Source organism: Halichoerus grypus, chromosome 2, assembly GCF_964656455.1.
Source record: "Halichoerus grypus chromosome 2, mHalGry1.hap1.1, whole genome shotgun sequence".
Lineage (NCBI taxonomy): Eukaryota > Metazoa > Chordata > Mammalia > Carnivora > Phocidae > Halichoerus > Halichoerus grypus.
The window spans coordinates 63,534,231-63,562,196 of NC_135713.1; the positions used below are offsets into that span (position 1 = coordinate 63,534,231).

The 27,966-nt window shown below is 53.2% G+C and overlaps 3 protein-coding genes across 4 annotated transcripts; 1 reads left to right on the plus strand and 2 right to left on the minus strand.

The window, feature by feature from the left end:
- Positions 1–914: 914 nt before the first annotated feature.
- On the minus strand, positions 915–5,339 carry NOP16 (NOP16 nucleolar protein). Its single transcript, XM_036115756.2, has 5 exons — positions 5,085–5,339; positions 4,882–4,990; positions 3,539–3,608; positions 1,526–1,632; positions 915–1,317 (listed from the first exon to the last, which is right to left on the minus strand). Exons 1-5 carry the CDS (start codon positions 5,189–5,191, stop codon positions 1,174–1,176), a joined length of 537 nt encoding a protein of 178 aa, XP_035971649.1. The 5' UTR covers positions 5,192–5,339; the 3' UTR covers positions 915–1,173.
- Positions 5,340–5,415: 76 nt separating this feature from the next.
- HIGD2A (HIG1 hypoxia inducible domain family member 2A) lies at positions 5,416–6,405 on the plus strand. The gene is made up of 2 exons (XM_036115757.2): positions 5,416–5,633; positions 5,996–6,405. The coding sequence occupies exons 1-2, from the start codon at positions 5,480–5,482 to the stop codon at positions 6,160–6,162; spliced, it is 321 nt and encodes a 106-aa protein (XP_035971650.1). The 5' UTR covers positions 5,416–5,479; the 3' UTR covers positions 6,163–6,405.
- Positions 6,406–8,361: 1,956 nt separating this feature from the next.
- Positions 8,362–27,870, minus strand: CLTB (clathrin light chain B). 2 transcript variants are annotated; one of them, XM_036115753.2, is made up of 6 exons: positions 27,511–27,869; positions 21,962–22,008; positions 14,084–14,201; positions 13,737–13,848; positions 11,685–11,738; positions 8,362–8,815 (listed from the first exon to the last, which is right to left on the minus strand). In XM_036115753.2, exons 1-6 carry the CDS (start codon positions 27,695–27,697, stop codon positions 8,644–8,646), a joined length of 690 nt encoding a protein of 229 aa, XP_035971646.1. In that variant the 5' UTR covers positions 27,698–27,869; the 3' UTR covers positions 8,362–8,643. The 2 variants fall into 2 exon arrangements, with proteins under 2 accessions (XP_035971646.1, XP_035971647.1); XM_036115754.2 differs by lacking the exon at positions 11,685–11,738 and having other exon boundaries at positions 27,511–27,870.
- Between the last annotated feature and the right edge of the window lie 96 nt (positions 27,871–27,966).

The following is a 27,966-nucleotide window of genomic DNA, read 5'->3' on the forward strand; positions in this document are numbered from 1 at the left end:
GCTGGGGGCTAAGCCAGCTGGGTCCCATAGGAGGGGTTTCTGGGACCCTGTCCGTTTCCAGCCTGCCCTGATAGTATGGGACTGATGGGCTGCCTTCAAGAGCTGTAGGGGAGGATAGAGAGTGAAAGTCCAGGCTTAGCCGTTGGACTAACTTCAAATGTCATACTGGCCTCTCAAGCCTCAGTTTCCTTACCTGTAAAACAATAAAGCCACATACCTCACAGGGTTTTATGTGAAATGATCTATGTAAAAATACCAAGTCCTTTTTAAGAGCAGTAAGAACCAGATGTGAGGGGCCCTTCTAGGGGAAGCATTAGGAATGAGAGGGGTTTTGTATTATAATAGCTGAAGATAAAGTATCAAAAGCAGAAAATGCCCAGTGCCCACCCCACAATGTGCCTGTGACCCTGCTATGTGAGTCACCACCCCACATCACCAAACTAGGTAGGCCTGCCCCAGAGAATGGCCACAGTGTGGCACACAGTCGAGGGCTATTCAGCAGTCCAACAGTCTCAGCAGATTTGGGGGCCTCGGGTTCCTTTCAGGGCAAGCAATCTGAAAACGAGCAGTGAAGGCCAGTCACAAGGAGGCAGCAGTACAGCTACTTACCCTCTGGCCCTCGAGCCAGTCTACTCGCCTCCAGCCTGGGAGGGGGGCTAGCGTTGGTGCGACAGACCCCTCCCAAGCAGCGCAGGGTTAGCAGCAGGCTTCTGTACAAGGGTTAATGCTGGGCAGGAAACCAAGGCAGAGCAATGGAACCAGAACACGGGACAAGAGGAGGGAGGCCACACCTAAGAGGGTGTGGGAATGTGGCACATAAGGGGCAGGATGTCCTCTCTGCCCTGGCTCAGTGGGTTTTCACAGGGGCAGTCCCAGGGCTTGGCTGCAAGGGGAACACACAACCACCAGAGCAGTAAAATAGTCTTGTTTTATTATGTACAGACTATATGTAAACAAACCACCCACTCTGAAAACAGTAGGTTCTGGCTTTTCTTGGGGCCCTCAGAAGCCTCTTGGGAGACAGTCCCTTCCCCAGAAAGGGGAGTGTGAGTGTGTGCGCAACCTTCTGATTCCATGGGGTTTGGCCAGCCTCATCTGGCCACATGCCGCTCCTTGCCTTAAGGAGCTTCTCTGGTCCAGGAGGAGACCTCAGCCTGAGGCAGGTATAGCCAATCATTCAACCTCCATCTTATTCTTCTGCAAAGAATCAATGAAAGTTTGCCACTCTGCTGGGTAAAAACGCTTATAGACGTTGATCTTATTCCGAATCTGTTTCGGGGTATCTTGATAGTAATTCTTCTCATCCCGGGCCATGGCCTAAGAAGAGAGAAAGGCCACTTGAGGAGGGCTGGACAGAGGCAAAGGTTCAAGTCCTAGTACTGCCTGAGTTGGGCAAACCACTTCATGTCCCTGAAGTCCAGGTTCCTCACCTCAGGCAACAGACAAGCGGATCAGACCCCAAATGGTCGAGGGTGCCTTCCCAAGAGACCCAAGTGGTTCTTCCTGCCAGGCCCGAACCACTCACCTTATAGTCCTCCCCATGATTCTCCACCATGTAGTGCACATAGTCAATGAGGTCTCGAGACAGCGTGTTTCCTTTCTTTTCTGGAAGGCTAGCTTCTGCCTCCAGGTCTGGGGTGAGAGAAACCAGGACACAGAAAATGAGTTTTTGCCTTCTGCACTTTCTGAGTTGCCCAGTCATCCTTTTACCCCATCCCAAACCATGGCCATCAGATGGGCTCTGCCTCTCCATCCCCAAATGCAGTGCTCTTCAGTCCCTGGAGTCCTAGGCCATGACACAATGACCTATGGGTGTGGCAACTACCTAAAAGGTAAGTCATCTCTCTTTGGGTCTCAGCTAGGTAAAGTGCAAGCACCAAACTACTAACCTCTACTTAGTACCGGGTCCTGGAGACAGAGATGAAGATACATTGCCTACCACAGGTCAGGACTCCCTTCCATCTCTAAAACTCCCTGACGGGGCGCCTGGGTGGCTCAGTCAGTTAAGCGGCTGCCTTCGGCTCAGGTCATGATCTTGGGTCCTGGGATCAAGCCCCATGTCCGGCTCCCTGCTCTGGAGAGCCTGCTTCTCCCTCTCCCTCTGCCTGCCACTCTGCCTACTTGTGCTATCTGTCGAATAAATAAATAAAATCTTTACAAAAATAAAAAAATAAAATAAAATAAAACTCCCTGAGAATTTCTTTTCTTGAAATGTTACAATAATAACGTGAAATGGAAAGGTATGAATGAGAACGAATGCTACAGGAACCAGGGCCTGAGGCTGGGCCCCAGTGCCTCACTGCTCCAGGTGAGGGCAAGAGCGAAGCTATGGAGCCGATCACGGCTTCACTGTTAAAATAGCTAGGGGCGCCTGGGTGGCTCAGTCGGTTAGACATCCGACTCTTGGCTTCGGCTCAGGTCATGATCTCATGGGTCATGAGATAGAGCCCCGTGTCAGAATCCGCGCTGAGCGTGGAGTCTGCTTGTCCTCCCTCTGCTCCTCCCCCCACTCTCGCTCTCTCCCGCGCTCTCTGGAATAAATAAATCTTTAAAATTAATTAATTAATTTAATTAAATAGCTAGGCAAATACTCCCCATTTCTCAACTAGGAGAAAAAGAGCTCATGGAAACAAGGTGGTCAAATGTTATCCAGGGGTTAAGTGCTAAATTGCTTATAGTCAAAATTATCTTTGACTTGGTTGCCAGGGGCTGGGGGTGGGGAGGCAGGGAAATGGGGAGTTGTTTAATGGGTAGAGTTCCACTTTTGAAGATGAAAAAGTTCTGGACATCTAATGCATGACAACATAAACATACTTAACACTACTGAGCTATATAGTTAAAAATAATTAAGATGGTAAACTTTATGTGGTATGTTTTTTACCACGAATTTTAAAAATTCTTTAAAGAATGAGAAAGTTTAAAAATTTGACAATAAGTACACCTTACTTTATTTATGCAATCCTGTGTAGTAATTCTTATGAGAATCACTGATAGGAACTCAAGGAATTCTCTATCAAATGTCTGGCCATTTAAAACCCTTTTAACTTCAGGAGAACCATTAAACATCTTGGACAGGTAAGAGGAAGATGGGTGGGGAATTTCGGAGTATTCCTGCTTCCCTGCAGAATTTACTCTGCTCTGTTTTAATATTCAGTCTCTATAGCATTAATATACATGAAATTGATTTGTCACTGAAAAGATTACATGAGATGGTGGAATCTCTATAAAAATCTGTTCATCCTTAAATTCATGACAAGCTGAACACGTGCCTGAGACTCACTGGTTTCATTTCTATCCTCTCAAGCGCCTGGCTGCATCCTCCCTGAACATCTCTGACCTTAACTTCACACGTTTGAGTTTAGTAAGTAGACTGAAAATGTCCCAGTCATAGACACAGTCTTAACTTTGTGAGCCCCAGACCAGCTCCCTTCTTCCCTCTGAGCCTGTTTTTTCCATCTGTAAAATGAAGACATCTGAGGGCCCTTTCTAGCCCGGACTGTGCAGGATGGTGACCTAGAGGAATGTGGCCAGCACCCACCATTTAGCACATAGGGCTTCCGCACAAGCTCCTTAGGCCTCTCCTCTACGTCCACCTCCATGGCCTTCACCTGCAGAGAATAGAGCGTATGAGACCAGTAGACAAAGGAAGGATCCCGGATGAGGGAAAATTCTAGAGGGTCCTGCCCATCCCAACACAACTGCATTACCCATGAGAATCCCTACACATATGCAGGCAGGAATAGATGACAGAGAGAACCAATGCCCCGGAGGCTTTACAGTTTCCAAAAGGGACTCAAGGAAGCAATTCATCTTTCTGTGCCTATCTATAAAGTGGGCATAATACTCCTTGCCTACCTCACCCCATGTGTGCTAATCAAGTGAAACAATGCCCATGAAAGCTCTTCATAGTTTACAATGAGGAGATATCAGATATCTTCTCTATGAAAAGGAGCAACCTGACAAGTGTTTGGCTATAGCTTCACATTGGATCAAGAAACAGTAGTGCCATTTTCCTCTGGCATCAAGGGATAAAAAGAAACTTGTCTAAAAGCAAGGGGACAGGGGTGCCTGGGTGGCTCAGTGGCTCAGTCAGTTAAGCATCTGCCTTCAGCCCAGGTCATGATCTCAGGGTCCTGGGATCAAGCCCGGTGTCAGGCTCCCTACTCAGCAGGGAGTCTGCTTCTCTGTCTGCCCTCCCCCCCACACAAATAAATAAAATCTTCCATTAAGTTAACTATTGAGCACTAGTCACATCCTAAGCACCACTGGACAAAACACAAAATCCTTGTCCCCAAGGAGATTACGTTGAGGGAAAGAGGCACAGACAATAAACAGATAAATATATAAAATACCACCAAGTATTTACAAGTGCTATGAATTAAAGCAGGGAAGAAATTACTGAGTTAAAAAAAAAAGTCCTATTTTTGAAAGCCTGGTGCAGAAAAAGACTTATTTGGGAGAAACTAAGGAAGCCTCAGACCAAGGATAACTAGATGACAGGGAAAGGTGTAAGGAAGAGTAAGTAAAAATTCCAAACTCTGGGGAGTCCTTATTAGGAGAGTTAAGGGCAGAAAAAGATAAATTCTGGGAAATACCACTGAGATGCCAAGGGACCCAAACAGGTTAATTTCGGAGGGGGAAAAAATGAGTGGAGAAGAAAAGGGGGGAGCTCCAATCCAGGTTCACTGTGTGCTGGGGAGTAGGAGGGTGGTGGTAAAGAGCCTTTCAACCACAGTCAGTGCTGGCTGCCGGAGTTGGCTGTGGGAAGGTCGCAAACCCAGGAAAAGCGTGAGCGTGGCAACGGACACGAAGAAGTTATGAAACCCAGCTAAGTATGGTGGGAAACAGGGGTCAAGGGCCGGGACCCTGCCATGTCAGTACCTTTCTCTTACGGAGGGGCACCGCCTTGTTGGGGTCCATAGCCAACCCCATCTCGGCCAGGTTCTGCCGCACGGATCTGGTGTGGTCCCAGGCATGTCGGATGTGGGAGCTACAGGCAAAGAGAGAGAGAGAGATCGCGGAACCGTCATCTCGCCGGCCGTCCCAGCCGAGGTCCCCTGCCTCCTAAACCCTGGTCCCCTCACCACTCGATCCGTGGCGCTGCTTTCCGTCTAGCATTTCGGTTCAGACGCTTCCGGTTAACATTGTAACCGAACTTCTGTCTCCTGGTCTTCCCCTTGGCCTTGGGCATTGCCTTGACCACCGACCTGGCAACCTATAACTGGGGTGGCTCGCACTCGCAGAACCTCGTGTCGCAGACCACTTCCGGCGGATGCGCGCGAGGGCTTTGCAGGCTTTTTTGGGAAATGTAGTCCTCCCTAGAGCGACATCATGCAGATTACCACGATTCCCAGAGTGCAATGAGCGGTTGGCGCCTGCGTACAAGCTCAGCAAATTCCTTTTCCCCCTCCCCTTCCATGACCTCATCAGGAGGCGGAGTTTAGCGTCCGTATTTTCTTCCAAAGCAGTTGCCGGGGACATGGCGGCTCCTGGTCCTGTGACTCCCGGGGCACCCTTTGAACCATCACAGCCCCCAGTCATTGAGGGCTTTAGCCCCAGTATCTACAGCACTCAAGAAAGCTTCAAGGAAAAATTTCTTCGCAAGACCCGGGAGAACCCAATGGTACCCATAGGTAAGCAGGTGTTGCAGGAACTGTAGACGGATAGGGTAGTGAGGTCTGACGGAATGAATTAGGGGAGGACCGGGAAAGCGAAGGGGGACGGGAGTGAGAGCGGACCGGAGCTGTGGCGATGGGGCCGGGCGGTGAGAGGTGATCCTGATTGGAGCGGGAGCTGGGCGGGATTGGGGGGCTGAGATGGGGCGAGCCCTGTAACTGAGAGGACCCTACCTCGACCAGACCCACCCACTAGGCTCTACCCCCTTTCCCTCAGCAGTAGTTCGGAGCTCTGGACTCTGAGTACGGGAGGCCCACAGCGGGGAGGGGCCTCCGGGGCCGGAACGTGCCACTCCCCACTTACTTTGTCCCCTCCTCAGGCTGCCTGGGCACGGCGGCCGCCCTAACCTACGGCCTCTACTGCTTCCATCGGGGTCAGAGCCACCGCTCTCAGCTCATGATGCGCACCCGGATCGCTGCCCAGGGCTTCACGGTCGCAGCCGTCTTGCTGGGTCTGGCTGCATCTGCTATGAAGTCTCGATCCTGAGTCCGAGACCTGGCCGTGAAAGTTACACAGAGACCATTCCCAGCCCCAGGAGCAACCACCGGTCCCGCTACCTGACTTATTCCCACGACTCCCCTGACAAGCCCCTGTATCAGCGGGGGAGGAAGTGGCCAATTGTGTAACTGACAGGTGTTTTTTCAGGAATCTGATTCGGTTCAGTTTGGGTGTTGCATAGTTCTATTTGTGCCCCACTTTCTTCCTACTTAATAAACTGATCCACTTGTAGTTTGGTGAATTCATTCTCAGTCTAGCCCCCCAGGGTTTTTGGTCTTTGGTTTTAGGAGGACGTTGTCTAAAGACTGTAGGGGCCCCTAGAAATCTTAAGAGTCTAATGATTCCCAAACTTTTCTGGTAACAATCACCTGGGGAACTTGTTAAAAGTAGAGATTCCATAGAGTGGTGCTATTTGAAAAAAACTGATCTTTCCAACAATTTTCAAACTTTCAACAGGAAAACCTTCCTTGAGATGAGGCCGGCCATGGCCCTGTCGGAGGCAGGGGGGCTCTGCCCTCCACTTTGCTTCTGCTCCTCACCCCACTCCCACCTCCTGAGAGCATCTAGGGCTCCACTGATGTAGACCATCTCTGCTTGGTTCTTGATGCATCTTACGGAACAGGAAACTGAGGCTCAGAGGAGCAGCCTGGTGGAGTGGTAAGAGCATAGTCACAAAGCTTGCCACTGGTTTGTGTACCTAGTGTTTTAGGGTTAAGGAAGAAAAGAGGCTGGGGACCTTGAGTGAACTCTACAAGAGACAACCTTGAGTTTCTCATTCATGTAAAGTCTCAAACATATATTCCTGGACTGTGGTCAGATCTAAAGTGTTGATTCGGTGGGACCCAGGTTCCTTCCATGTGTGACTCCCATCAATTTCAACACCAGCTGCAAGCTGCCAGAAAGGAAAGAGGAAGTAAGATACACCCACTTTTTGGGCCCCCTAACACAGTCTAACTTTCGAAGTGGAGGAGTGTATGAGAAGGGCCCCACTAAGTTTCTTGCTCCCATCATGGTCTCTCAGCTGTAAGGCAGAGATTATAAATGTAAAGCAGTACATCGTGATGATGGATTCAAGGACATAGGAGGTGGTGAGGACTATAGCACTTCTAAAGAGGAAGGCCACTATTTTTAGCTGTTGGTGTTATTGTGTTCTCCTAAAAAAGGTATGTTGAAGTCCTAACCCAGTATCTCAGAATGTGATCTTACTTGGAAATAGAGTCTTTACAGTGGTAATTAAGTTAAAATGAGGTCATTAGAGTAGGCCTTAATCCATTCTGATGGTGTCCTTATAAAAGGGGGAAATTTGGACACAAAGACAAACAATGCATAGATGATGTGAAGATCAGCTCAGGATTGTAGTGATGCACCTACAAGTCACAGAATGCCTGAGGCTGCCGGAAGCTGGGAGAGAAGCCTGTACGACAGATCCTTCCCTAGTGCCTTCAGGTGGACTGTGACTCTGCTGACACCTTGATTTCGGACTTCAGACCTCCAGAATGGTGAGACAATAAGTTTCTGTTGTTCTAAGCCAGACACTGTGGTACTTGGTTATGGCAGCTCTAGGAAAATAAAGACAGTTGGCAGTTACTCAAATCTTTTTAAACATTGTGCAGGTCACAGTGGCTTAAACACAGCCTGTTTGCAACTTCTGCTGAATAAGAAGAAGGTGTGGTCACTGAGTATTTATCCCAAATCTACAGGGTGGAGGACAGCTGAAGGAGGGAGAGCGGTGAGCCTTCCACATCCAGAGGGTACTGGCCAAACCTAAGGAAAGGAGCCTGGCAGCAGCTACCTTCACTAGCCTCGACCTGGACTTAGAGGGCGCTACCACTGGGAACCTCTGGTCTTGCGTCTCCTCTCCCACTTAAAGCTTCTGACTGTCTGGGAGCCTTGGTGACCATGGCTACATGACGACGACAGAATCCTTGTATCACAGGCTTATTGAAGGATCACAAAGGATCAGGGTTGCAAAAGCATTCCATTAGAGATTGTCTTTCCTCCTGGAGAGGGGGGCAGCAGACATACACAGGTTGGGACACCTCCTTCCAGCTGGGACAGTTTCCAGGGGGATAGCCTCACCTTCTCCCAAGGCCACGAAGCTGGGAAAATTCTAAGCACAAACTGAGCCCTGACACCAGTTATGGCTTCCAGAGAAATGAGAATGATAATAAATAAGTGTAAAAAGAGTTAACAACACACCCTTTAAGCCAAGAAAAAAAAAATACATCAGGAGGGACAGTCACAACTTTGTGGACCGAGAGGAGGTGTGAGGGGCTGGGCCACAGGGCCAGGAGGGTATGGGGTGACAGGGGGGAGGGTTCCCCTTCCCAGCCTCAGGAGATGGGGAGGAACAGAACAGGCTGTGGGTAGCAGCTGCTGGAGGCGCTGTGCCCCAATCCTGGCCGAAGCAGCGGCTCCTCCTGTGCCCAGGCCCAGCCCATGCTTTGTGGCCATGCTTGTGACAGGCACCTAGCGGGACAGCGGCGTCTGCTTCAGGGACATGAGCACCGAGCGCAGGCGGGACACGTCTTTGCACTGCTTGCTGCTCTTGGGGTTGAAGTCACACAGCTGAGCCACCTTCTCCCACTCTGTGCCTGGCGTCTCCTCCTTGGATTCCTTCACGAAAGCCTCCTCAGATGCCCTGCAGGTAGAGACAGGACAGAGGTTTCATTGCTGTCTTCCTTTCCCCTGTATCAGTGATGCTCTGCTCCCACTGAGAAAGGCTGCTTTGCCCGGCCTACTCCGGGGTAGTCTATCCAGAGTTCTTAGCCCTGTGCCCTGTGACCTCAGGCCCCCAGGAACAGCCTTGGCATCAGAGGAAGCCTACTTTGGTCCTGCCTCAGGGCCCTTGCACTTGCTGTCACCTCTTTGTGGAATGCTTTCCCTCAGACCTGCTCATAGCTTGTCACTTCTTTTCATTCAGGTCTGAATGTAGGTCTTACCTCCTCAGAAAGGTTGTCCCTTGCCACCCTAGCTAAAGTAGCCTCTTCCCCCTCCCCTACCCCTGCCCAGCCTAGCACTCTGTTCATTACCTTTCCAGCAAGAGTTCCCAACGTGGGAATCCCAACACCTAAAGACCCTTGGAGGAACTAATGCAGTACCTCAGCTATTCCAAAAACTTAGCAGAGGTAGGACATTAACTAACCACCTTATTAACTGAAGTACCTGATTCAGCATTGCCTCAGTGTTCTGTGGACTCTATAAATGTTCTCCAGCAAAGGGTTGTGGTCAAATACACATGGAAAATCCAGTTAAGGAGGATCTTCAAAACAAAACTTTCACAGCCTTTAATGTGCTAATGTGCATCCTGAACTTCCTAGGTGGACTATAACATGCAGATAGAATCTACCACATTCCAAGTATATTTGACTATAGAGCTCTTTTTAGCCCAGAATGACTTCTCTCCATGGAGCCACAGCCTGGGGAATACTCCATGGGAGTCTCTGCTTTTGGCTGGAATCAAGTTAGGCTGAAAACTGGTGGTTTCTTCATCAGAAGTTCTGGTGGACAGTTACAGAAGCCACTGATTAAGGAACAATGGAGAAATATAGTGTAGAGGACAAACCCAAATGTGGGACTCATTAAGAGAAAAACAATAAAAGATCCTCAGTGGAGAGGGCTGGGTCTATGTCCTATTTGGCCAGCAAGGGTCCCTGGAAAGCCCCTTTCTCCTTGTGGCCCCTTCCCGTATCTCAAACAGGATCAGCTCTGCCACATGCCAGGCAGGGAGCTCTCCAAGTGATCCCCACAGGCTGTGCCAAGGATGAGCTGGCTCTGGATCAGGTGACCTGGCTCTCCCTCTGTGTACTCATTTCCTAACCTATAAAGTGAGGAGCAGAGCCTCCACCTTGCTGATCCGTCTCACCGGCCTGAGACTCTAACAAAGTGGCAAGTGTGTGCAGGCTTGGGAAAGAGTAAGGCACTGTGTGGAGCTGGATGAGCGGTGGGGCTGAGGGGCGCTGTCTTCGGAGCCGTCCCTGTTAGGTCAACAAGAGGCTGTCCTCTAAGCTGGCTGTTCAGTGTGTGGTGTGTGGTCCAGCAGTACCAGTGTCGCCACGGAACTTGCTGGAAATGCAGAATCACGGCCTCGCCTCAGCCCTACTGAATCCAAATCTGCTTTGAACAAGGTCCCCCGTGATTTTAAGGCACAGAAAAGTCTGAGAAGCACTGGTCTAGACTCTTCCCTTCTTCAGGACCCCCCTGGTGCTATTTGCTCAAGTGCAACAAGAGCACTGAACCCCCCTACATGGTATATTCCCCAGCACCGATGCTCCTGTCATCCCCACTCTTCTGTTTGAAACCTCCTATGGATCTTTGCTGCTTTCAGGATCACGTCCCAGCTTGCAGACCTGGCCCAACAGGCATGTTGCAACTAGCCCCACGCTGGCCTCCTATCCTCAGCTCCCAGCCATCCCCGTAGCCCCGCGCCCCACTCACGGAGGCTGCCCTGGTCCTCTTCTCGCCCTCACCACCAAGCTCATCCCTTCTTACACTGTAAGGTCCAGCTGAAGGTCCCGCCTCTCCGAAGCCTGCCCTGGCTCCCCCAGCAGACAGCGGCTCCCAGGGCTCAGTGTGCGCTTCCACACGGCCCTTAGGACAACACTCTCCTGACAATGAGCAACTTGTGGGGCAGGCCGTGGCTTATTCCTGTTCCAACAGACACTGGCATTGGGCAAGTCCCAGTAAGTACCGGACAGATGGCAGAGTGGACAGAAGGAAGGAACACAAGGCTGTTTCTCTAGTGGGTCCTGTGCTCTGTGAGAGAAATGCCAGCCTAGACAGCATCAGAGGCCTGCGGAGGGTGACCCCAGAGTGACGAACAGCAAATACCTGGCACACATGCTCGTGGCAGACATCACACAGTCGTCACTGCTTTTCCTTCCCCTTCACCATGCCAACACCCCCCCCCCCAGGCTGTCAACTACCCATCAACCGGGGCACCATCTGCCATCTCCAATCCAGATTAGGCACAGTCCTGGCTAGCCCCCAAACAGGAACATGTGAGAGGCCCACGGTGCTCTAGGCAGGATCTGGTGGCCAAACTTGGGCTGAAGCTTTGAGGAGGAGCAGTGCGCTTGGGGGCAGGAGTAGAGGATGGGGGTATTCGTGGGAGCATCTCTTCTTTATGCCTCTGGCACTCAATGTTTTGTTCAACGGAAGACTCCTTCATCCCACCTCCCAGCCCTAAGAGGCATCTCAGAAGGACGGAGTTGGGCTGTTTGCCATTTGCCCCTCCCACCTGGGATGGCCAGTGCATTCTTTTCTGCGTTCTGCTTTGATTTAGCAAAGCTGCCTTCAGGCAGAATAGATGCTCAATAAACACTTGCTGCAGGGATAGAGGCGAAGGTGGGTGCCTGCACTACCTCCTGCTCTGATCTTTGCCCTGCCGCCCCCAGCCCCAGCCCTCGCCTGGCCCCACTCATTTATACCCCACAAGCAGGACACCCAAGGCATACAGAGGGGCCCTCGCCCTCTCCCACTCCCCCTGACAGAGGAGCAAGGACACGTACACATAGCCGATGATATCAGCATCTGGCTGCTGGTAGAATGCTTTGTCAGCGATCCTTGAGGGGAAGAGGGTTAGGTGGGGGAAGACAGATGGCAAGACAGACAGGCAGAGGGTTAAAGAGAAAGGGAGACAGCATTAGTACCTCCAGCTGGAGAGCGTTAGGAAGCATAGTCCTGTAAGTCTTAGCAACTATCCACAACCCGGAGAGGAGAGCAGGGATCCTCCACGGGCTTCAGTGCCTTTTCTAAAACTGCCCTGATCATATTACTTCTGTTCACGAGCCTTCCGAGGCTCCTCACCGCCCCCCTCTGTCCAGCCCTGTTATTGGAGGCCCTCCACCTGTGACCCCTCCTTCCTGCCTTCTCCCTACCACTCCCTGGTGCCCAAGACACAACAGCCTTTCATATTATGCTGTTCCCTGGTCTAGAACACTCTTGCCCAACCCTGCCCTAATGAACTTCTAATCATCCTTCAAAGCCCAGGTCCTAGACACAGAGGTCCCTCCCCCACCCACACCCCTTGCTTCCACAGCCTTCCCCTAGAGAGGCCTACTGGTGAGTTCACCTGCACATGTGTGCTTCTCTCCTCTGAGCTCTTCAAAGATACAGACTGGGTCCTTCCCCACTCTGTCTCCCCAGTGCCCAACCCAGAGCCTGGCCCACAGCAGCTTCCTGAACAGAAGTGCAGCAGCTTCCCAGGGCCAGCCTTGCCTTTCCGGGCCGGCCAGGTACCTTGAAGGACACAGCCTCAAAGGCAGAGCTGCTGGCCAGAGTCTCAGAAGTGGTCTGAGACAATTTCCCTGAACGTGCTCTCTAGTGGGCATCCAGTGTCTGCCAGCCCAGCATCCATCCCCCTTCTTCCCAGGAAGGGCACCCTGATTGTCATTGGCAGGATCAGGCTGGCCCCACTTCAGTCCCTGTGGTTTGGGTGAGACCGACCCCGTGTACAACCCAAGGAATGGGACTATTGCCCAGGCTGGGTCCATCAGAGAGTCCCTCCCCTGGTACAGTCACTGGGCCAGGGACAGGCACAGGACCCACACCAAACCAATAAGGGTCAGGTCGAGGATTTCAGCTGGAGCTATTGGGACAAGATGCTAGTTTCACAGAGGTTATGGAAAGAATATAGCAGAAGCCTGGAGCTGATGGTGGCCATCTCTCCCCCCACCCCCCTGCCCCATTCCAGGACCAGAGGGGAAAGCAGCATCGAGAGACAGTAAACATGAATGCCAGTTGACTTTGTCTGAGCCCCTGAGCCTAGTATTACAGTCCCACCCCTGGCCTTCTCAGTTATACAGGCCACTAACTTCCTTTTATCCTTTAGCGTCTCTGGGCTGAGGTGTTGCCATTTCTACAAGCAGTAAAATCCTGTCCCCAGGTTGGTTCTTCACTCCCAGCCAGGCCTGTGCTTTCTGTGACACTAACCGCTGGGCCCCGGGCAGTCTGGCTCCCATGCTGGGGTCCTGAGACCTCTTCTGCTGCCCGCAGAACTTGCTTCTCTCTATCCTGGTGAGGTGACAGCTCAACAGTGTTCCACCCCCGACGGCTCTGAGTACCACCAGCAACTGAGGAAGCAGCCCTGAGGGGTTCAGCTTCTCCTGCCTCTGTGTTCTTGCCACCAAATCATCCCTCCTCAAGACAGTCCCCATCCCCTAACTTCTCTCACTGTCCACATGGCCTCATGTCCCCGTAACTCCCCTCATGTCCCCATAGTCCCCTCATGTCCTCATAGTCCCCCATGTCCTCATAACTCCCCTCGTGTCCCCATAGTCCCCTCATGTCCCCATAATTCCCCTCATGTCCCCATAATTCCCCTCATGTCCCCATATCCCCTCACGTTCCCATAACTCCCCCCATGTCCCCATAATTCCCTTCATGTCCCCATAATTCCCCTCATGTCCCCATAGTCCCCTCATGTCCCCATAGCCCCCTCATGTCCCCATAGCCGCCTTCATGTCCTCATAGCCCCCTCATGTCTCCATAGCTCCTCTCATGTCCCCATAGCTCCTCTCATGTCTCCATAGCTCCTCTCATGTCCCCATAGCTCCTCTCACCGGTTATTGATCTTGTTCTTCTCGACTTGTTCACTCTGACGCTGGTTCCACTCCTCCAGGTCCTTCTTGGCTTTCTCCCGCCACTCCTGTTCTGTCACCTTGGAGGCAGCATCTGTGACCCCAACAGGAGAGTAAGTGGCAGCTTCGCAGTAGGAATGTGAGGGCACAGCTGCCCTGGCTACTCCTCCCCCCGCCCCCTGGCAGGCAGCCTCAGGGCCCATCCTCACCCAATACCCACATTAAGGCAGTGCGAGTGGGGGTCCTGTACCCTAAGGCTTCCCCACCCACACATGTCCCAAACAGCCAACCCAGCTGGGAGCCGCTCCCAGCCTCAGCCCTGCCCTTACCCAGCTCCTGCAGCCGTTTCCTCTGCTCCTCTCTCCACTTGCGGATGCTCTCGGGTTCCTGAGTCAGTCTGTCGGCCTGGGCAATCGCCGCATAGCCATCTGCTGGACCGTTAGCCTCCTAGGGCGCAAACACACAGCAGTGTGCGCAGCCTGCGTACCCGCCCTGTTGCCTCTGCTGCTGAGTACCAGGACCCCCCGCCCCCGCCACCACGTGTGGCTGCCTCAGCCGTCCCCAGCAGCCTCCCACCTGCTGCCTCCCGTGACTATACCCTGCCTTTATACTCGCTGTGCCCTTCGCCAGCGACGCTCTCCCATGGGGGACCTGGGCGAGTGACGCGGCCCCTGTGAGCCTCACCTTCCTGGTCATGAAGCAGGCTCAATAAGAGTAGCCACCCCTTCACACTGACAGAAGGAGGAAATGGATTTAAAAATGTACAGAACCTTGAACACTTCCTGGCACACAGTGAGTCCCTGTTATTAAAGTCTCTACTGCAGTCTTATTCACCTGCTAACACTTACACAGTCCGAAATGACCTCACTTTATGTTTGCTTGTCCACTCTCTGCCTCCATGACAGCATGCTCATCGCTCTGTCCCCTTTGCCCAGCACAGTGCTCGGCACACAGAAGATATTCAGTAAACATCTGCTAGGTGAATGAGCAGCCCTGGGACGGGCAGGATGGCCGTGGCTGAGATTGCACAGTGGTGAACCTGGGCTGTCTGGGTTCAGATCCCACCTACACTGCTTACTAGATGCATGTGTAGCGGGGGCCAGTTGCTCAACCTTGCTGGGCCTCAGTTTTCTCATCCAAAAATGAGAATAATAATAAAACTACCTCTAAGAGCTGTTGTGAGGATTTGACATGACAGTCTTTGTAGGACATCTAGAAGTGGGCCTGGTGTGGAGTAATGGCTCCGTGAGTGGTAGCTAGAATTATTATTCAATCTTATCTTACAGGGAAGGAAACTGAGGCCAGGAGCGATGGCATGATGTAGTGGCGGGCGTCCAGGCCTCTGACTCCCAGGCCGGGGCTCTGCCCCCTTCCCCAGGCGGCCTGCCAGAGCTAGGGACTTCAAGTGCTGGGGGCTGAGAGCTCAACCCAGCAAGGCTGTGACCCCCTGTGGTCTCACAAAGCCAAAGACCCTTTCCAGTCCAGCCCCATGTCCTGCCACTCCCCCTCTGACACTCGGCGCCTACACATTCCAGCAGCACACACCCCACACACTCCTGCCACCCCGGGCGTCTGGCTCCTCCCCCTCTAGCTGCAGTTGGTTCCCTCTCCTCCCCTCTTCAGCTGATGAAATCTTCTTCCATCCTCTAGAGTCGCCACCCCCCTCGGCAGATTTCACACCCCTTCACCTTCTGCACGAGTCTCCCTGCTGGACCAGGAGCTCCCGGTGGGCAGAGCAGGACCTTATGTATAGCCCCTGAACCCCTGCCCCATTCTTTCATCACTCCCTGTGCTCCTCCTTCAAGCACTCATCAAAACTGTCAGCAACAGGGGCGCCTGGCTGGCTCACTCGGTTAAGCGTCTGCCTTCGGCTCAGGTCATGATCCTGGGGTCCTGGGATCGGTCCCTGCATCGGGCTCCCTGCTCAGCGGGGAGTCCGCTTTTCCCTCTCCCTCTCTCTTTGCCCCCTCGCCCCAACTTGTGTTCTCTCTCAAATGAATAAATAAAATCTTCAAAAGAAAAAAAAACTCTCAGTAACATTGGTGTTCAATGTCCTGTCCCCACGAGACAGTGTCCGGTGCCGCCCTCTGCCCAGGGGTGCTCCCCACTGTCCTTGGCACACATCGGTGCTCAGTAAGCAGTGTATGCATGGATGCAGATCCCCGGAGCCAGATGTGCTGGGTAAACGTTTGCCCAAAGGGGTGTGGGCAGCCCGGGTGAAGGAGCACGCAGCGGGAACATGAGGGCTGCCATCTCCCCCTGTCTGGGGGGAGAGGGAAGGGCGGGCCCAGGGCAGGGTGTGTAGCCTGGCACCTCCCTGGGGTCAGGCCCACCCTTGGGTGGGACGGTTGGAGCACGGCCCTATTCTTTCTGGCACAGAATTACACTTCAATTTAGACAGCCTCTCACCACACCCGAGGGGCCCTTCCAGGGCTCTAATCTGGAAAACAGAAGTTGATCACTAATGTTGAGTGTGCCCCACCCTGCCCGCTTCCAGGAACAACCCTGTCCTGAGGCCAGGCCACCAGGCCTCCCCCACCCAAGCCTATAGGATATGCCATGTGCAGACAACTGCAGTTACTTCTGTGTATACGTGCTTATTAAGGTGCTGTGTTTCATTTTCCTCACGGCACTTCCGGCTATCTGAAATGCCATGTTTACATGCTTACTATCTGTCTCCACCCCCCCCAGCCCCAAGTAAGTGAGCCCCATAAGGACTGAGACTCCGTGCCTCTGTATAGAATCTAGAACAGGGAAGGCCTGGCTGTAGGAGGATCTCTAGAACATTTCTTGAATGAATGAGCATATGCTCAGGCTTAGGGACAGGGATGAAAAAGACAACCTGTCCCCTGGGAGTTTGGCAGAGGGAGTCTCTCACAAATGAGGACCATGGCTGGGGTACGCACTATAACACAAGTCAGGTAAAGAGCGGAGACAAGGGCGGACACAGTCATTCTAGTCTGGGGGCAGAGTAGGATGGGAAGAGACAGGGAGAGGCCATTTTAGACCAGAACTGGAAGCGTAAGGACCCTGTGGGGCCGGTGCCTCTGGGAAACTGGAGCACAGCGATGTTTCCAGGCATGGGAGGAGAAGGGGTGGGGGATGTGGGCTGGAGAAGGGTCTCTTAGGCAGGAGTTTTGTCACACTGGTGTCCTTCAGGCCCACCATACCCATAAAGCCTACCCTAAAATTAAGAGTCCCAGGTTTTAGTGCTTTAAAACTTGCAGAGGAATCACAATTAAACTGATCTCTTTGATCTTGACAACCCTACATGATGGGTTTTATCATCTGTGTTTTACAGGTAGAGAAACTCTAGCTCCAGAGTCCCAAGGTCACCGGGCTGGGAACTGGCAGAGCTGAGATTCCCGCTGAATTCCTGGGTGTGAAACATGCTGGCCACGTAGCTCAGCAGGGACAAAAGTCACTTCAGCATCACGTGATTTGTGACACACGCTCTGTCTCCCTGATAAGTCTACTTCCCCAAGATTAGAGACGGTGCCCACTCCTCCAAGTGCCCCCTGCCCCATCCCCCATCTCTCACACCCACACACTGCCACCCCTCAGCTCACTTAGTAGCATGGCCAGGAACTTACAAGAAGCTTCCCTGGGCTGCAGAGCACTTTTTCCCAACAGCCCTGTGGGGACAGCAGGGCAGGGCCTCTTATCCCCTTTTGACAAGTGAGAAATCAACTCAGAGCAGTCAAGAGAGTAGCCCAAGCCCTTCTGGTTGGGAAGAGCCACAAATGAAGCCCAGGCCTTACTGATTCCATCCAAACTCCTCTGCCACAGCCCATCACAGCACCCCAGCCTGGGTGCAGGAGCAGCCTCGAGGAGCCACTTGGACTCCCTGGAGCAGCCGCACCGCACATGCAAGGGCACCACACATCCGGGAGCACCGCGCAGTGTAGTTCCAAGCACACTGTGCCCAGAGGTGGCCATGCCCGAGGCCCAGGGTGTGAAGCTCGGCCAAGCTAGACGAGCCTCCTCCCCCTGTGCATCGGCCCCGCGGCCCACTAGCAGCTCTGGCTGGGAGCCGTGCCCGGGGGTGGGGGCGGGGGCCCTCCCCTCCCATCACACCAGCCCTGCAGCTTTGGCCTCTCTGCGCTCCCCCCAGCACACCACTGTCTGCAGCAGGCCGCAGGCTCCAGGCAAGGCCCACAGAGAGTGCCTTACGCTCTGTACCTTGGCACATGCCTTCCTATCAGCCAAGACCACCCACGTGCCCCTGGGTAGCCTGGAAACCCACTTCCAGCGGCCCCTCCCTGTCGCACTCCCTGACTGAGCGCAGCACCTGGCGCGGGAGCCTGGTTCAAGTCCCAGCCCTTCCCAGCTGTGGAACGAGAGCGAGCTATTAAAGCTCCCTGTGCATCTTGCTCTTGGTCTGTGAGATGGGGATAAAGACAGGAACCTCCATCACGGGGGTGTTGGGAGGATGAAGCGAGCTAATACGCTTACAGCCCTTGGGTGATGCCTGACACATTGTTAAGAGCTCGGACTCCTAGCGCTCCACGCCACCCCTGTATCTGAGCCCTTACCATCCTGCGCTACCATCACTTCTTTCCAGGTCTCTGTCCTCTGTCAGAAGCCAGCTCTTTGAGGACAACAGTGGCGGATTTGCCGCCACATCCACCGCCCCGAGCACAGTGCACGGCGCCCAGGGCATGGGAGCTGGCGGAAAAGTCCCCTCCTGCCACGCATTGGATGTGTGACCTCTGAGAAGTGCTCTCCCTGGGCTCCTTGGGTCTCATGGCCTATTAAATGGGAGAGGCAACATCCCACTGCTCTCCGAGTATGAAGTGGGGCCCCTGCAAGCTGCGGAGGATGCGCACAGGTGAGGGCCGGCGGGGCTGTGCGGATCGCGATCAGCCAGGCCGACCCGCGGTTCCCTGTCAGCCGGCAGACCCCGCGGACACCGGCCTGTGCTGCGGCCCGACCAGGAAGCGCACCACGGTGTTGCCGGCACGCTGAGTCCTGAGAAGCGGTTTGCTGGCTCCTCTTCTCTGGCCCTGCTGGACTAATTTTCCTGTCCCGCCCCCCGCAGTGAGCAGTGAGGTTGGGGGTCAGCTACAGGCTGGCAGCCCAGGCGGGCTCCCCAAGTGGCTGCAGGAATGCTCTGAGCACCGCCCCCCCCACCCCACCCCCCACCCTCCCCGGCCCAAGCTCAACAGGGAAGGGGGCAGGAATGGCCAGGACCAAAAGGCTACAGTCAGGCCAGGCTTATCTTGGTCCAGTTCCCTAGCACCCCTCTGCTGAGGGACCCCTCTGCTGGACATGACCATGAGAGCCTCCGTGGGGCAGGCTGGCCAAGGATGTGCTGTGACGCCAGAGACAGCCAGGAGGATGAGGCAAATCCGTCTTTGGGATTGTCCAGCTAAAGCTGAGCTAAGCTGAGCTGTTGATTCCTCTAAGTAGCTCAGAGGGGGATGATGGCAGTGCGTGGGGGGAGAGAGAGTTTGTGCAGGAGGAGGGAAGTCTGCAGGGGCCTTCTATCCGTGTCCCTGGCAGTGCCAGATGGGACTGGAATAGCTGTGGGCAGACTTATCCTTACGCCTTGAGGACCAGGTTTATAGCTGGACACCCTTGTGGCCCAGAGGTTGCCAGGAAAGAATAAGAATGTAGCCAGAGAGCTCTGCCCAGGACCCTTGAAAGTGTTGGGCATGTCCACACAAGGCTTCCCCCCACCCTCCTCCTGCAGCATGAACCACACCCTGGTCTATGGTCAATCCTAAAAAAGTCTACAGGGGCTTTCTGCCTAAGATCCAACCACTGTGGCAGACCAGTTCCAGCACAAGGGACGGGAGAGAGGGCACCAGATCAGGGGCAGGAGATCCAGGAGAACCTGAGCTTTGCCACTAAGTTCCTCAGTGACTCACCTCATTCATGACCCCTCCCCTGCCTGTAAGGATTCTAGGATGGCATGGAGTGAAATGATTTACAAATAAACATACATGGGTTATTAGTAGCAGTGAGAATAAGAGTTCCCACTAAGACTGGGAAGGAGGCCCTGGGGTTTCCTATATCCACCAAATAAAAAGTAAGGCTGGGGGGTTGGGGACGGAGAAGCCTCAAGATCCTAACCTACAGAAAGGGGAAATATTACCTTGCTCATAGTGTTCTAGATATTTCTGCAGTTCTAAGTGTATCTCCAGCTCCAGGTCCACTTTAGGACATAGACCTTTTGGGTCAAGTGAAGTCCTTTTGAGTGTGCCCAGGATAGGGGCAGCCTGGGTCTCCATGATCTACCGAATTGTACAGGAGTAAATGCTGTTTACTGGGTGCTCTCAGGCCTAAGGAGACACAAAGCTCCGAAAGTCCTAAAGACTGACTTTTCTAGCTTGCTGATAGTTGAGTAATTTTCCAGAAACGGGACTTGGCTAGGTTCCCCGTGTAAGGTACCAGCCTATCCCTCTTACATAAGAAAGTATTGTTTATTCCCCACTGAGGACTTGGGAGGCCAGCGCCCCAGTAGGGTGGGGCTCAGGAGATCCTGAAGCTGCAGCCCCAGGGGTCAAGGGTCTTTGACCCAGTCCAGTGGGAATAAAGCCTCATCCAGTGAAAACTTTACCCCACCCAAGCATGGGTGGGGGGGACTGTTCCATCTGCAGGGTCCTGGAGATGCCATCTGTGGGCCAAGTTCTCCCAGTGTAAGGACTCTTAAACCCATTTGTGTATAAATGTGGGGAAGGAGGAGGTGGGTACAGAAAGAAGTAGTCTAACTAGAAATATCCTTACTAGGTGTTGTGGGGGGTGGGGTGGGTATAAGATCATTATGAGGAATTTTTTTTTTAATTTTATTTTTTTTTAAGATTTTATTTATTTATTTGACAGAGAGAGACACAGTGAGAGAGGGAACACAAGCAGGAGGAGTGGGAGAGGGAGAAGCAGGCTTCCCGCTGAGCAGGGAGCCCGATGCGGGGCTGGATCCCAGGACCCTGGGATCATGACCTGAGCCGAAGGCAGACACTTAAAGACTGAGCCACCCAGGCGCCCCCATTATGAGGAATTTTAAAACAATCCAGTGAAAGTGAAAGCCTTTTCTTTTTCTTATCTCACCCCCCTACCTCGGGGCTAACCATTCTTAACCACTGTTAACAGCTGGTGCACATCCTTTCAGATATTGTGCACAAACATATTTCTAAAATAAAAAAAACCGGATCACACTGTGCATATTATCCTGCAAGGGACTTTTCCACCTGATACATTGTGGGCATGTTTGCATGTCAATGCAGAAAGCTCTGATTGCTCTTTTGAACAACAGCATGGTTTTCCAATTTACCTACCCAGGCCCTCGATGCTGGACACTTAAGTCGTTTCAGTTTGTCTGTTATTTTTTTAACTTTTTGTTTGAATACAGTTGACATACAATGTTACATTAATTGTAGGTGTACAACATAGTGACTCAACTTCCATCTATGTTATGCTATGCTCACCACATAGTTTGTCTACTTTTGTAAATAATCCTGCAAAAATCTGGGAGTCCTTGTCCAATTCTTTCCTTAGGGAAGATTCAAAGCAGTGGAAGCTCTGGATCAAAGACCTGCACTTAAAATGCTCAGACACAGGGGCGCCTGGGTGGCTCAGATGGTTGAGCGACTGCCTTCGGCTCAGGTCATGATCCCAGGGTCCTGGGATCGAGTCCTGCATCGGGCTCCCTGCTAGGCGGGGAGCCTGCTTCTCCTTCTGCCTCTGCCTCTCTCTCTCTGACTCTCATGAATAAATAAATAAAACATTTTTTAAAAATTTAAAAAATCTTAAAAAAAAAAGGCTCAGACACGGCCACTCAGTCCAGCTTTCCACCAGTGGCACAGATGCGTGCAGGGCCCAGCGTGCACCGCGCTGCCGTGGGCCACTTTATCTCTCCTTGCTGGACATCACCATGGGCAACCTGGGGCCGCATGCCATCAATCCCTGTCTGTAGTGGTCCTTATTCTTCGTGCCCTTCCCCACACAACAGAAAAGAAAGAAAGAAAGAGAGACTGAGAAAGAAAGAGAGGAAGGAAGGAAGGAAGGAAGGAAGGAAGGAAGGAAGGAAGGAAGGAAGGAAGGAAAGAAAAACATGTCAAAACCCATGGCTGTGTTCCCATCCCAATGCATCAGACATAATGAATAGAATAACTTGGAGCCCTAATCCTACCGATGATGGGGCCATAAGTTACTGAGACCCAGGCTGTCAGTTCCTACCGCTGTTATGACAGAATCTTGCTTACCTGAAACACATCTCCATTGACCGTGGTCCCCATGTCCTCAGAACCAGCTAGAAAGAGAACAAAGAAATGGCATTATTCGTTGCTCAGCTTAAAGCGAGCACAGGTGGTCCTACATTAGCGCCCTGAGCCACCCTCTGTCTGTGTCCAGGCACAAGCCGCTCCCCATGTAGACATACTGGATACCTAAACAAGCTGGGCTCAAGCCGTGACTGTTCACAAAGCCTTCTCGCAGCCATTGTCACATGTGCTTTTCACCACAACTCTGTGATGAAGTTATCCACCCATTTTACAGATACTGGAACTGAGGCTCAGAGAGGCTATGTGGTTGCCAACAGCCAGCCAGCCAGTAACAGCCCCTCACCTACCTGAATGTAGTCGACGCTCGGCCACGGCTGGCAATGGCCTGTGTGTGGAGCCCGCGCCCGCTGAGCAGGCAGAGACGCTGTCGGCTCAGGGCGGTGTCTGTGAGCGCTAAGAAGAGGGGCCCAGCGCGTCCCTGCCTGTCCCCGCGGTGCCTTGAGCAACGGCTCCACCTGGGAGAGCAGGACCTGCAGCCCCCACCAGGCAGCACCTGGCCTATTTTTCCTCCTTCCGCTCCTCCCAGAGGATTTTCTTTTGCCCTCAACAGTGACTCCTCCCGGTCCCTTTCCCTGACAGCTGATTAGTCACAAATTCCTGTGGCTTTTGCTGCAACGGTGACCCTCAAAGTTGTCCTCTGCTCTCTGTCCCCTGTCCAGTCTGTCGGCCCTGTTGGTGGCAAACACCTAGAAGACCATACCTGGGTCCTTGCTCCTCACCAGTGTCTTCCCCAGACGCGTGCACAGTACCCGTGACTTAGTAAGAGCTCAGAAACTTATATGTTAGATAAACATCAATAAATGCATCAGAAAGGGGCGCCGGGGTGGCTCAGTCGGTTAAGCGTCTGCCTTCGGCTCAGGTCATGATCCCAGGGTCCTGGGATCGAGTCCCGCATCGGGCTCCCTGCTCCGCAGGAAGCCTGCTTCTCCCTCTCCCTGCTGCTCCCCCTGCTTGTGTTCCTGCTCTCGCTGTCTCTCTCTCTGTCAAATAAATAAATAAATAAATAAATAAAATCTTAAAAAAAAAAGCATCAGAAAAAGAACGGATGGCTTTTGTCTGCTCGCAGGCCTTTGACCTGACTCCAGCTTCACCCTCTCTCAACCCTCTTTCAAACCAAATGCCAAGGGCTGACATTCTGTAAGGCATACACTTACCTACGTCACTCCTCTGCTTACAAATATAATAAAAACAAATGAAAAAGAAACCCACCTCCCATGGACCATGGTGGCCTATAGGGTCTGCTCCCGCCTTGGGGACCGGCAGGGACTTTCCCTCAGCCTGGAAGGCCTTCCTACCCATACCACGTGGGCTGTTCCCTCACTCCCTTCAGCCTCTGCTCAAACGCTGTCCTAGCAGTGGCCTTCCCTGACCCCCTGGGACACCTACTGCTCTGCCAGCCCACCCTCCTGCCCCTGCAGTATTTCCATACGGTACTTACCACAGCCTGACACGTTTATTTGTGTAGGTGCGTATTATCTATCTTCCCCACTTGAATGGCCCCTCGTGAGGGTAGGGACTTTGTCTTGCCCAATGCCAGCGCCCAGCATCTAAAACAGTGCCTGGCACATAATTGGGCTCAATAAATACCTGTTGAGTGAGTACCTCAAACCTCAGACCATAGCGCATGAGAACCTCTACACTCTGGCCTTGCCCACTTTCCTGCCTCACTTCCCACCAGTCCCTCTCACAAATATTCTGGGGACGCCTGGGGGGTGCAGTCGGTTGAGCATCCAACTCTTAGTTTCGGCTGGGGTCGTGATCTCGGGGTCGTGAGATCAAGCACGTCAAGACCCACATCAGGCTCTGTGCTCAGGGCAGAGCCTGTCTCTCCCTCTCCCTCTGCCACTCCCTGCTATGTGTGTGCTCTCGCTCTCTCTCTCTCTGTAGTAAATAAATAAACTTAAAAAAAAAAAAAAACTATTCTAGTTTCCTCCTTCCTCAAACACACCAGTCTGCAACTCATGCCTTTCTTCCTCCCTTTTCTCGCAAAAGAATACTCTTTTGAATCAGTCATTCTTCAAGACCCAGTTCACAAGTCACCTCCTCTGGGAAGTCCTCCATTACTTCCCCTACTTCTCTAGGCACTGAAGAAAGGTTTCACCTCTGGGATATCCCACAATATTGTATAGCATTCCCCACCCTCTTATGCAGTTATCTGTGACCTCCCAAGGGCCATGTACTCCCTGTCAAGCCAGGCTCCGTATCCTATTCAGTTCCTAAGGGCTCCTGCCCAGAACAGGCGAGCAGTGAGTACTGGCTAAATGCAAGACGAACTGCTCTCTGGGGGTCCACCGTGACCTGCAAGGCCTGCCTACGGCCTCTCGGAAACTGTGATGTCTCCCAGCAAAGAGCCCCCGGAAGCCACACAAGCTTCCCACAGATGGACGAGTACCGCTTTACCAGCCAGATAGGGCTGCAAGCAAGGGCCACACTGATTTCAGCCTAGGGACTGAAGAGAGGGATACTTAATCTTATGGAAATAATCCCTGGTTGATATAAATTTTCAAACAGTGATTGATTCTGACTGACTCTGTCTCCTGTCATCCCTACTCATTCCCTAGGGCTACTCCTGCATGGGTGGCCTGGTCCCTAAGTCGGGGGGAAGGGGCGATGGGGTTTCAGTGGCAGCATCTTCTGCAAAGGGGCTTCTTCTCCTGGGGCCCCTCCTCAGGGCCTAACATTATCAGTGTCATTCACGATGATGCCAGGCTGGATGCTTGGTCTTTCTGGAGTGGAAGGAGCACCACCCCCTCCCACTCTGACCAGACCAGTCTTGGGCCCCTGGTCCACAGTCCTGGTGCCTACCCTGGTCTTCAGAAAGTCTCTCTGCCTCAGTTTCTCAGTCCCATGAACATTCCTCTGGATTTGAAATTTCAGCCTCTTTGAGAATCCACACCCACCCACACATAGAACTGAGTATCTGTTCCCACAGTGCTTTCTGGTTATTGCACATTTACAATCTTACGTCCGCAGTCAGAGGCCTGCAGAACAGGAGCACAGCAGATATGAGGCCCACGGATAACCCCGTGGGCGTTGCTTCCCTCAGATTCCTGACCTCTTTTGGAACAAGGGCAGACAGGGTCCAGAACATTCCTGGGAGCTTACTGAGGCCCAGCAGGGGAAACAGGCTTGCCAGGAACTGACTGGGCAAGTCAGGGACACAGCCAGGCTGGGGCTCAGAAATCTGGGTGTGAAAATGTAAACCTGCTAGGCCCTACCCAAGGCTGATGAATGGAAACAAAGTGTCCATTGCTCTGGCTGGCCCCAGATCCCGCCCCAGAGGAGAGACTCAATGCGGCTCTGGCTCAGGCCTAGACCAAACACCTCTTTCCCCCGGGTAACAGGAGCCCCACAACAGGGCACTCAGCACAGGGGCATCATCTAGGAGAACAGACTCAGAGGTGTTGATTGGCCGAAGCTCCGGAAGCCAGCTTCTCCCAGCTCCCAGCAGGCCAAGGCACTTTTTCTCCACCCCATCAGAGCTTCTGGCATTCATCACTGGTCAGAGAAGATTACTTGCTCAGCACCACGTAGGCCTAGGAAGGTCAGATCAATCCCATCCTGTCTGGCCACCTACTGAGCCACCATCCCATAATGCTTTCCTGATCCTCAGGCCCCACTTAGGAGGGCAGCTGAACTTTGCAGCTTCAGCAGGTATGAGTCTGGAAGACCTTCAGAGGGCCATGTCTCTGCTTCTCCCCCTGCCTTCTCCAGTCTGGGGTCAATCTGTGCCCCCACCCCTGCCACAGAGGGAACCTCCCATCCCGGCTGTGAGCCCCTGGAGCCCCACTGTCCTGGGAGAGGCCACAACCTGCTCAACTCCCAGGGCCTCTGGCTGCCCTCAGCCTAAGCTCTACCTGCCCTTCTCTCTCAAGGGGTTCTGACATCAGTTCTTCTCAGCAGGGCCTCCTCCAGGCCAAGCCAGACTGAGAAAGCTGGTGGTTTCACAGAGGCGGTGTGGACTAGAGAATAATGAATAGAGGCAGGCATTTCCTTCGAATTCCCTGGGATGTGTGAGGATCCATGCTGAGGTGCCAGGAGCTGCTGCTTCAGAAGCCCTCCACCCCTGGCTTGCCTGGGTGGCAAAAGCCAGCCGTCCAGCCCATCACCTCCTAGGGTGACTGCTACAGCATTTGAAAGAGTGTGGGGCCCAGAGTTAGGAGGGCTAGCTAGGATCAAGTCCCAGATCTGCCACTCATGGCTGTGTGACTTTGGGCAAGACACTCAGGCTCTCTGGGCCTCCAGTTTCTTAGATGTTACAAAAGACTTGTTCATTTCTTATATCAAGGGGTATAGAGATGCTTCAAGCTCCTTAAGCCACAGAAATTCTCTTATTCATTTCTGTATCCCCAGTGGTCCTGGCACACAAGGCACTCAGTAAAGGGTGAACAAATACAAATATGACTATAAGGAACCTAACTTGTAAACTTTTTTTTTTTTTCAATATAAGCTATCACTTATTCCAACAGGCCCATAAACCCCCACCAAAACAACAATATTAACAAGAAGCATGGCGTGTTCTGGATGCGCCCATGAAGGTATCTACTCTTTAACTAAATATTTTAAGAAACTGTCCTTTCAAGCCAGAACCAGAACAGGAATATCCTTGATAAACATGCTATCACAGGGACCAGGCCCTGAATCCGGATTTAAGCTAACCACAGTAGCCCTGGACCACCTTTAGAAAACCATTGATAGACAGTTAGAAAGCCCAGGAGGGCAGGACCACATCTGACTGAAGACTTCTGTGCCTTTGCCCCCACCTTGGTATCTAACCCAGAGCCAGTCATATGGAAGACAGTGCGGTCAGGCGGAGACAGTTTCGAGTCTGACAGAAACAGGTTAAATCCTCACTGCCACTTACTAGTTGTTTCAGTAGGGTACCTTTTGAGCCTCAGTTTTGCCACCTCTGAAATAGGTTTGACAATGCATATGAAATGACTAAATGTAAGTAAAGTGCCTAGCCCAGTGATTGCAGGATGCAGGTGCTCCCCCAGGGAAGGTTTGTGAGTTCTTGGAGCGCCCAGCGTTCCCTGCTTTGCGAGCTGTAGGGAAGAGCTAAGACTGAGGGGCCGGGAGGTCTGTGTTCTGCCCATACCTGCGGGGCTTAGCTGGGGGCCTGGGACGACCAGGCAAGGGGGAGGCTCAGGAGAGACTCAGGGCTGGACTGTGTCGGATTTCAGGGCCAGGCAGTGGTGGAGCTGGCCCTGGGTTGAAATGTCCTGACAAATTCCTGTGCGCAGAGCCAGGTTCACAGCCCGGGGCAGGGCCTCAGATGAAGCTCTCCAAGAAGATTCCTCCGCGTTTCCACCAGGTCCCTCTCAAACACACACAGCCCCAGGCCTGCACCTGACCCGCCATACCAGGCCCTTTGTCGCTCCCCCGCAGGGCCCCGAGGCCCGGTCTGCGCCGCCAGGTGCCCGGGTGCGAGCCCCAGGCCCCCCAGTTCCCAGGCCCCTGCACTGACTCACCCCCACTCGCGGGTCCCGGCTGCGCGAGGGCCCCATGGCTGCCGGCAGGTGCCCCGAAGCCCTCGTCATTCTCTATGCCCGCGATCTCACTCTCCTGCTGGGCCAGGAAGGCAGCCGCCGGGTCCTCCTCGACCGCCTCGGGGGCCCCGCTCTCCGACGACGAGAAGAAGCCAAAGTCATCAGCCATTTTCCCCGCGTCTCTGCTGAAGCGTCCGCCTGGCGCTCGGCTCTGCCCGGCGCGTGCCCCGCGCTGCGGCCGGCGGCCGCGACACTGTCACCCGAGCCGCCCGGGGAGCCGGCCTCGGCTGGGACGGGCTCGGCGCGGCGGCCCCACACTTCCTCTCCGCCACCGGGCCCGGCTCGCCTGTCACTGCAGCTGCAGGCGGGAGGAGCCGGGACGGGAATGCGGTGATGTCACCGGCGGAGGGAGGGGGCCCGCAGCGCGGCCGGAGGTCG

Coding starts and splice junctions, on each gene's coding strand:
- NOP16 (XM_036115756.2), bottom strand. CDS start 5,191: ATGCCCAAGGCCAAGGGGAAGACCAGGAGACAGAAGTTCGGTTACAAT. Junction 3,609..4,881: donor TGCCCCTCCGTAAGAGAAAG/GTACTGACATGG, acceptor TATTCTCTGCAG/GTGAAGGCCATGGAGGTGGA. Junction 1,318..1,525: donor ATCATGGGGAGGACTATAAG/GTGAGTGGTTCG, acceptor CTCTCTTCTTAG/GCCATGGCCCGGGATGAGAA.
- HIGD2A (XM_036115757.2), top strand. CDS start 5,480: ATGGCGGCTCCTGGTCCTGTGACTCCCGGGGCACCCTTTGAACCATCA. Junction 5,634..5,995: donor GAACCCAATGGTACCCATAG/GTAAGCAGGTGT, acceptor TCCCCTCCTCAG/GCTGCCTGGGCACGGCGGCC.
- CLTB (XM_036115753.2), bottom strand. CDS start 27,697: ATGGCTGATGACTTTGGCTTCTTCTCGTCGTCGGAGAGCGGGGCCCCC. Junction 22,009..27,510: donor GCCGGGACCCGCGAGTGGGG/GTGAGTCAGTGC, acceptor TTCTCTTTCTAG/CTGGTTCTGAGGACATGGGG. Junction 8,816..11,684: donor GCTGATATCATCGGCTATGT/GTACGTGTCCTT, acceptor CTCTACCTGCAG/GGCATCTGAGGAGGCTTTCG.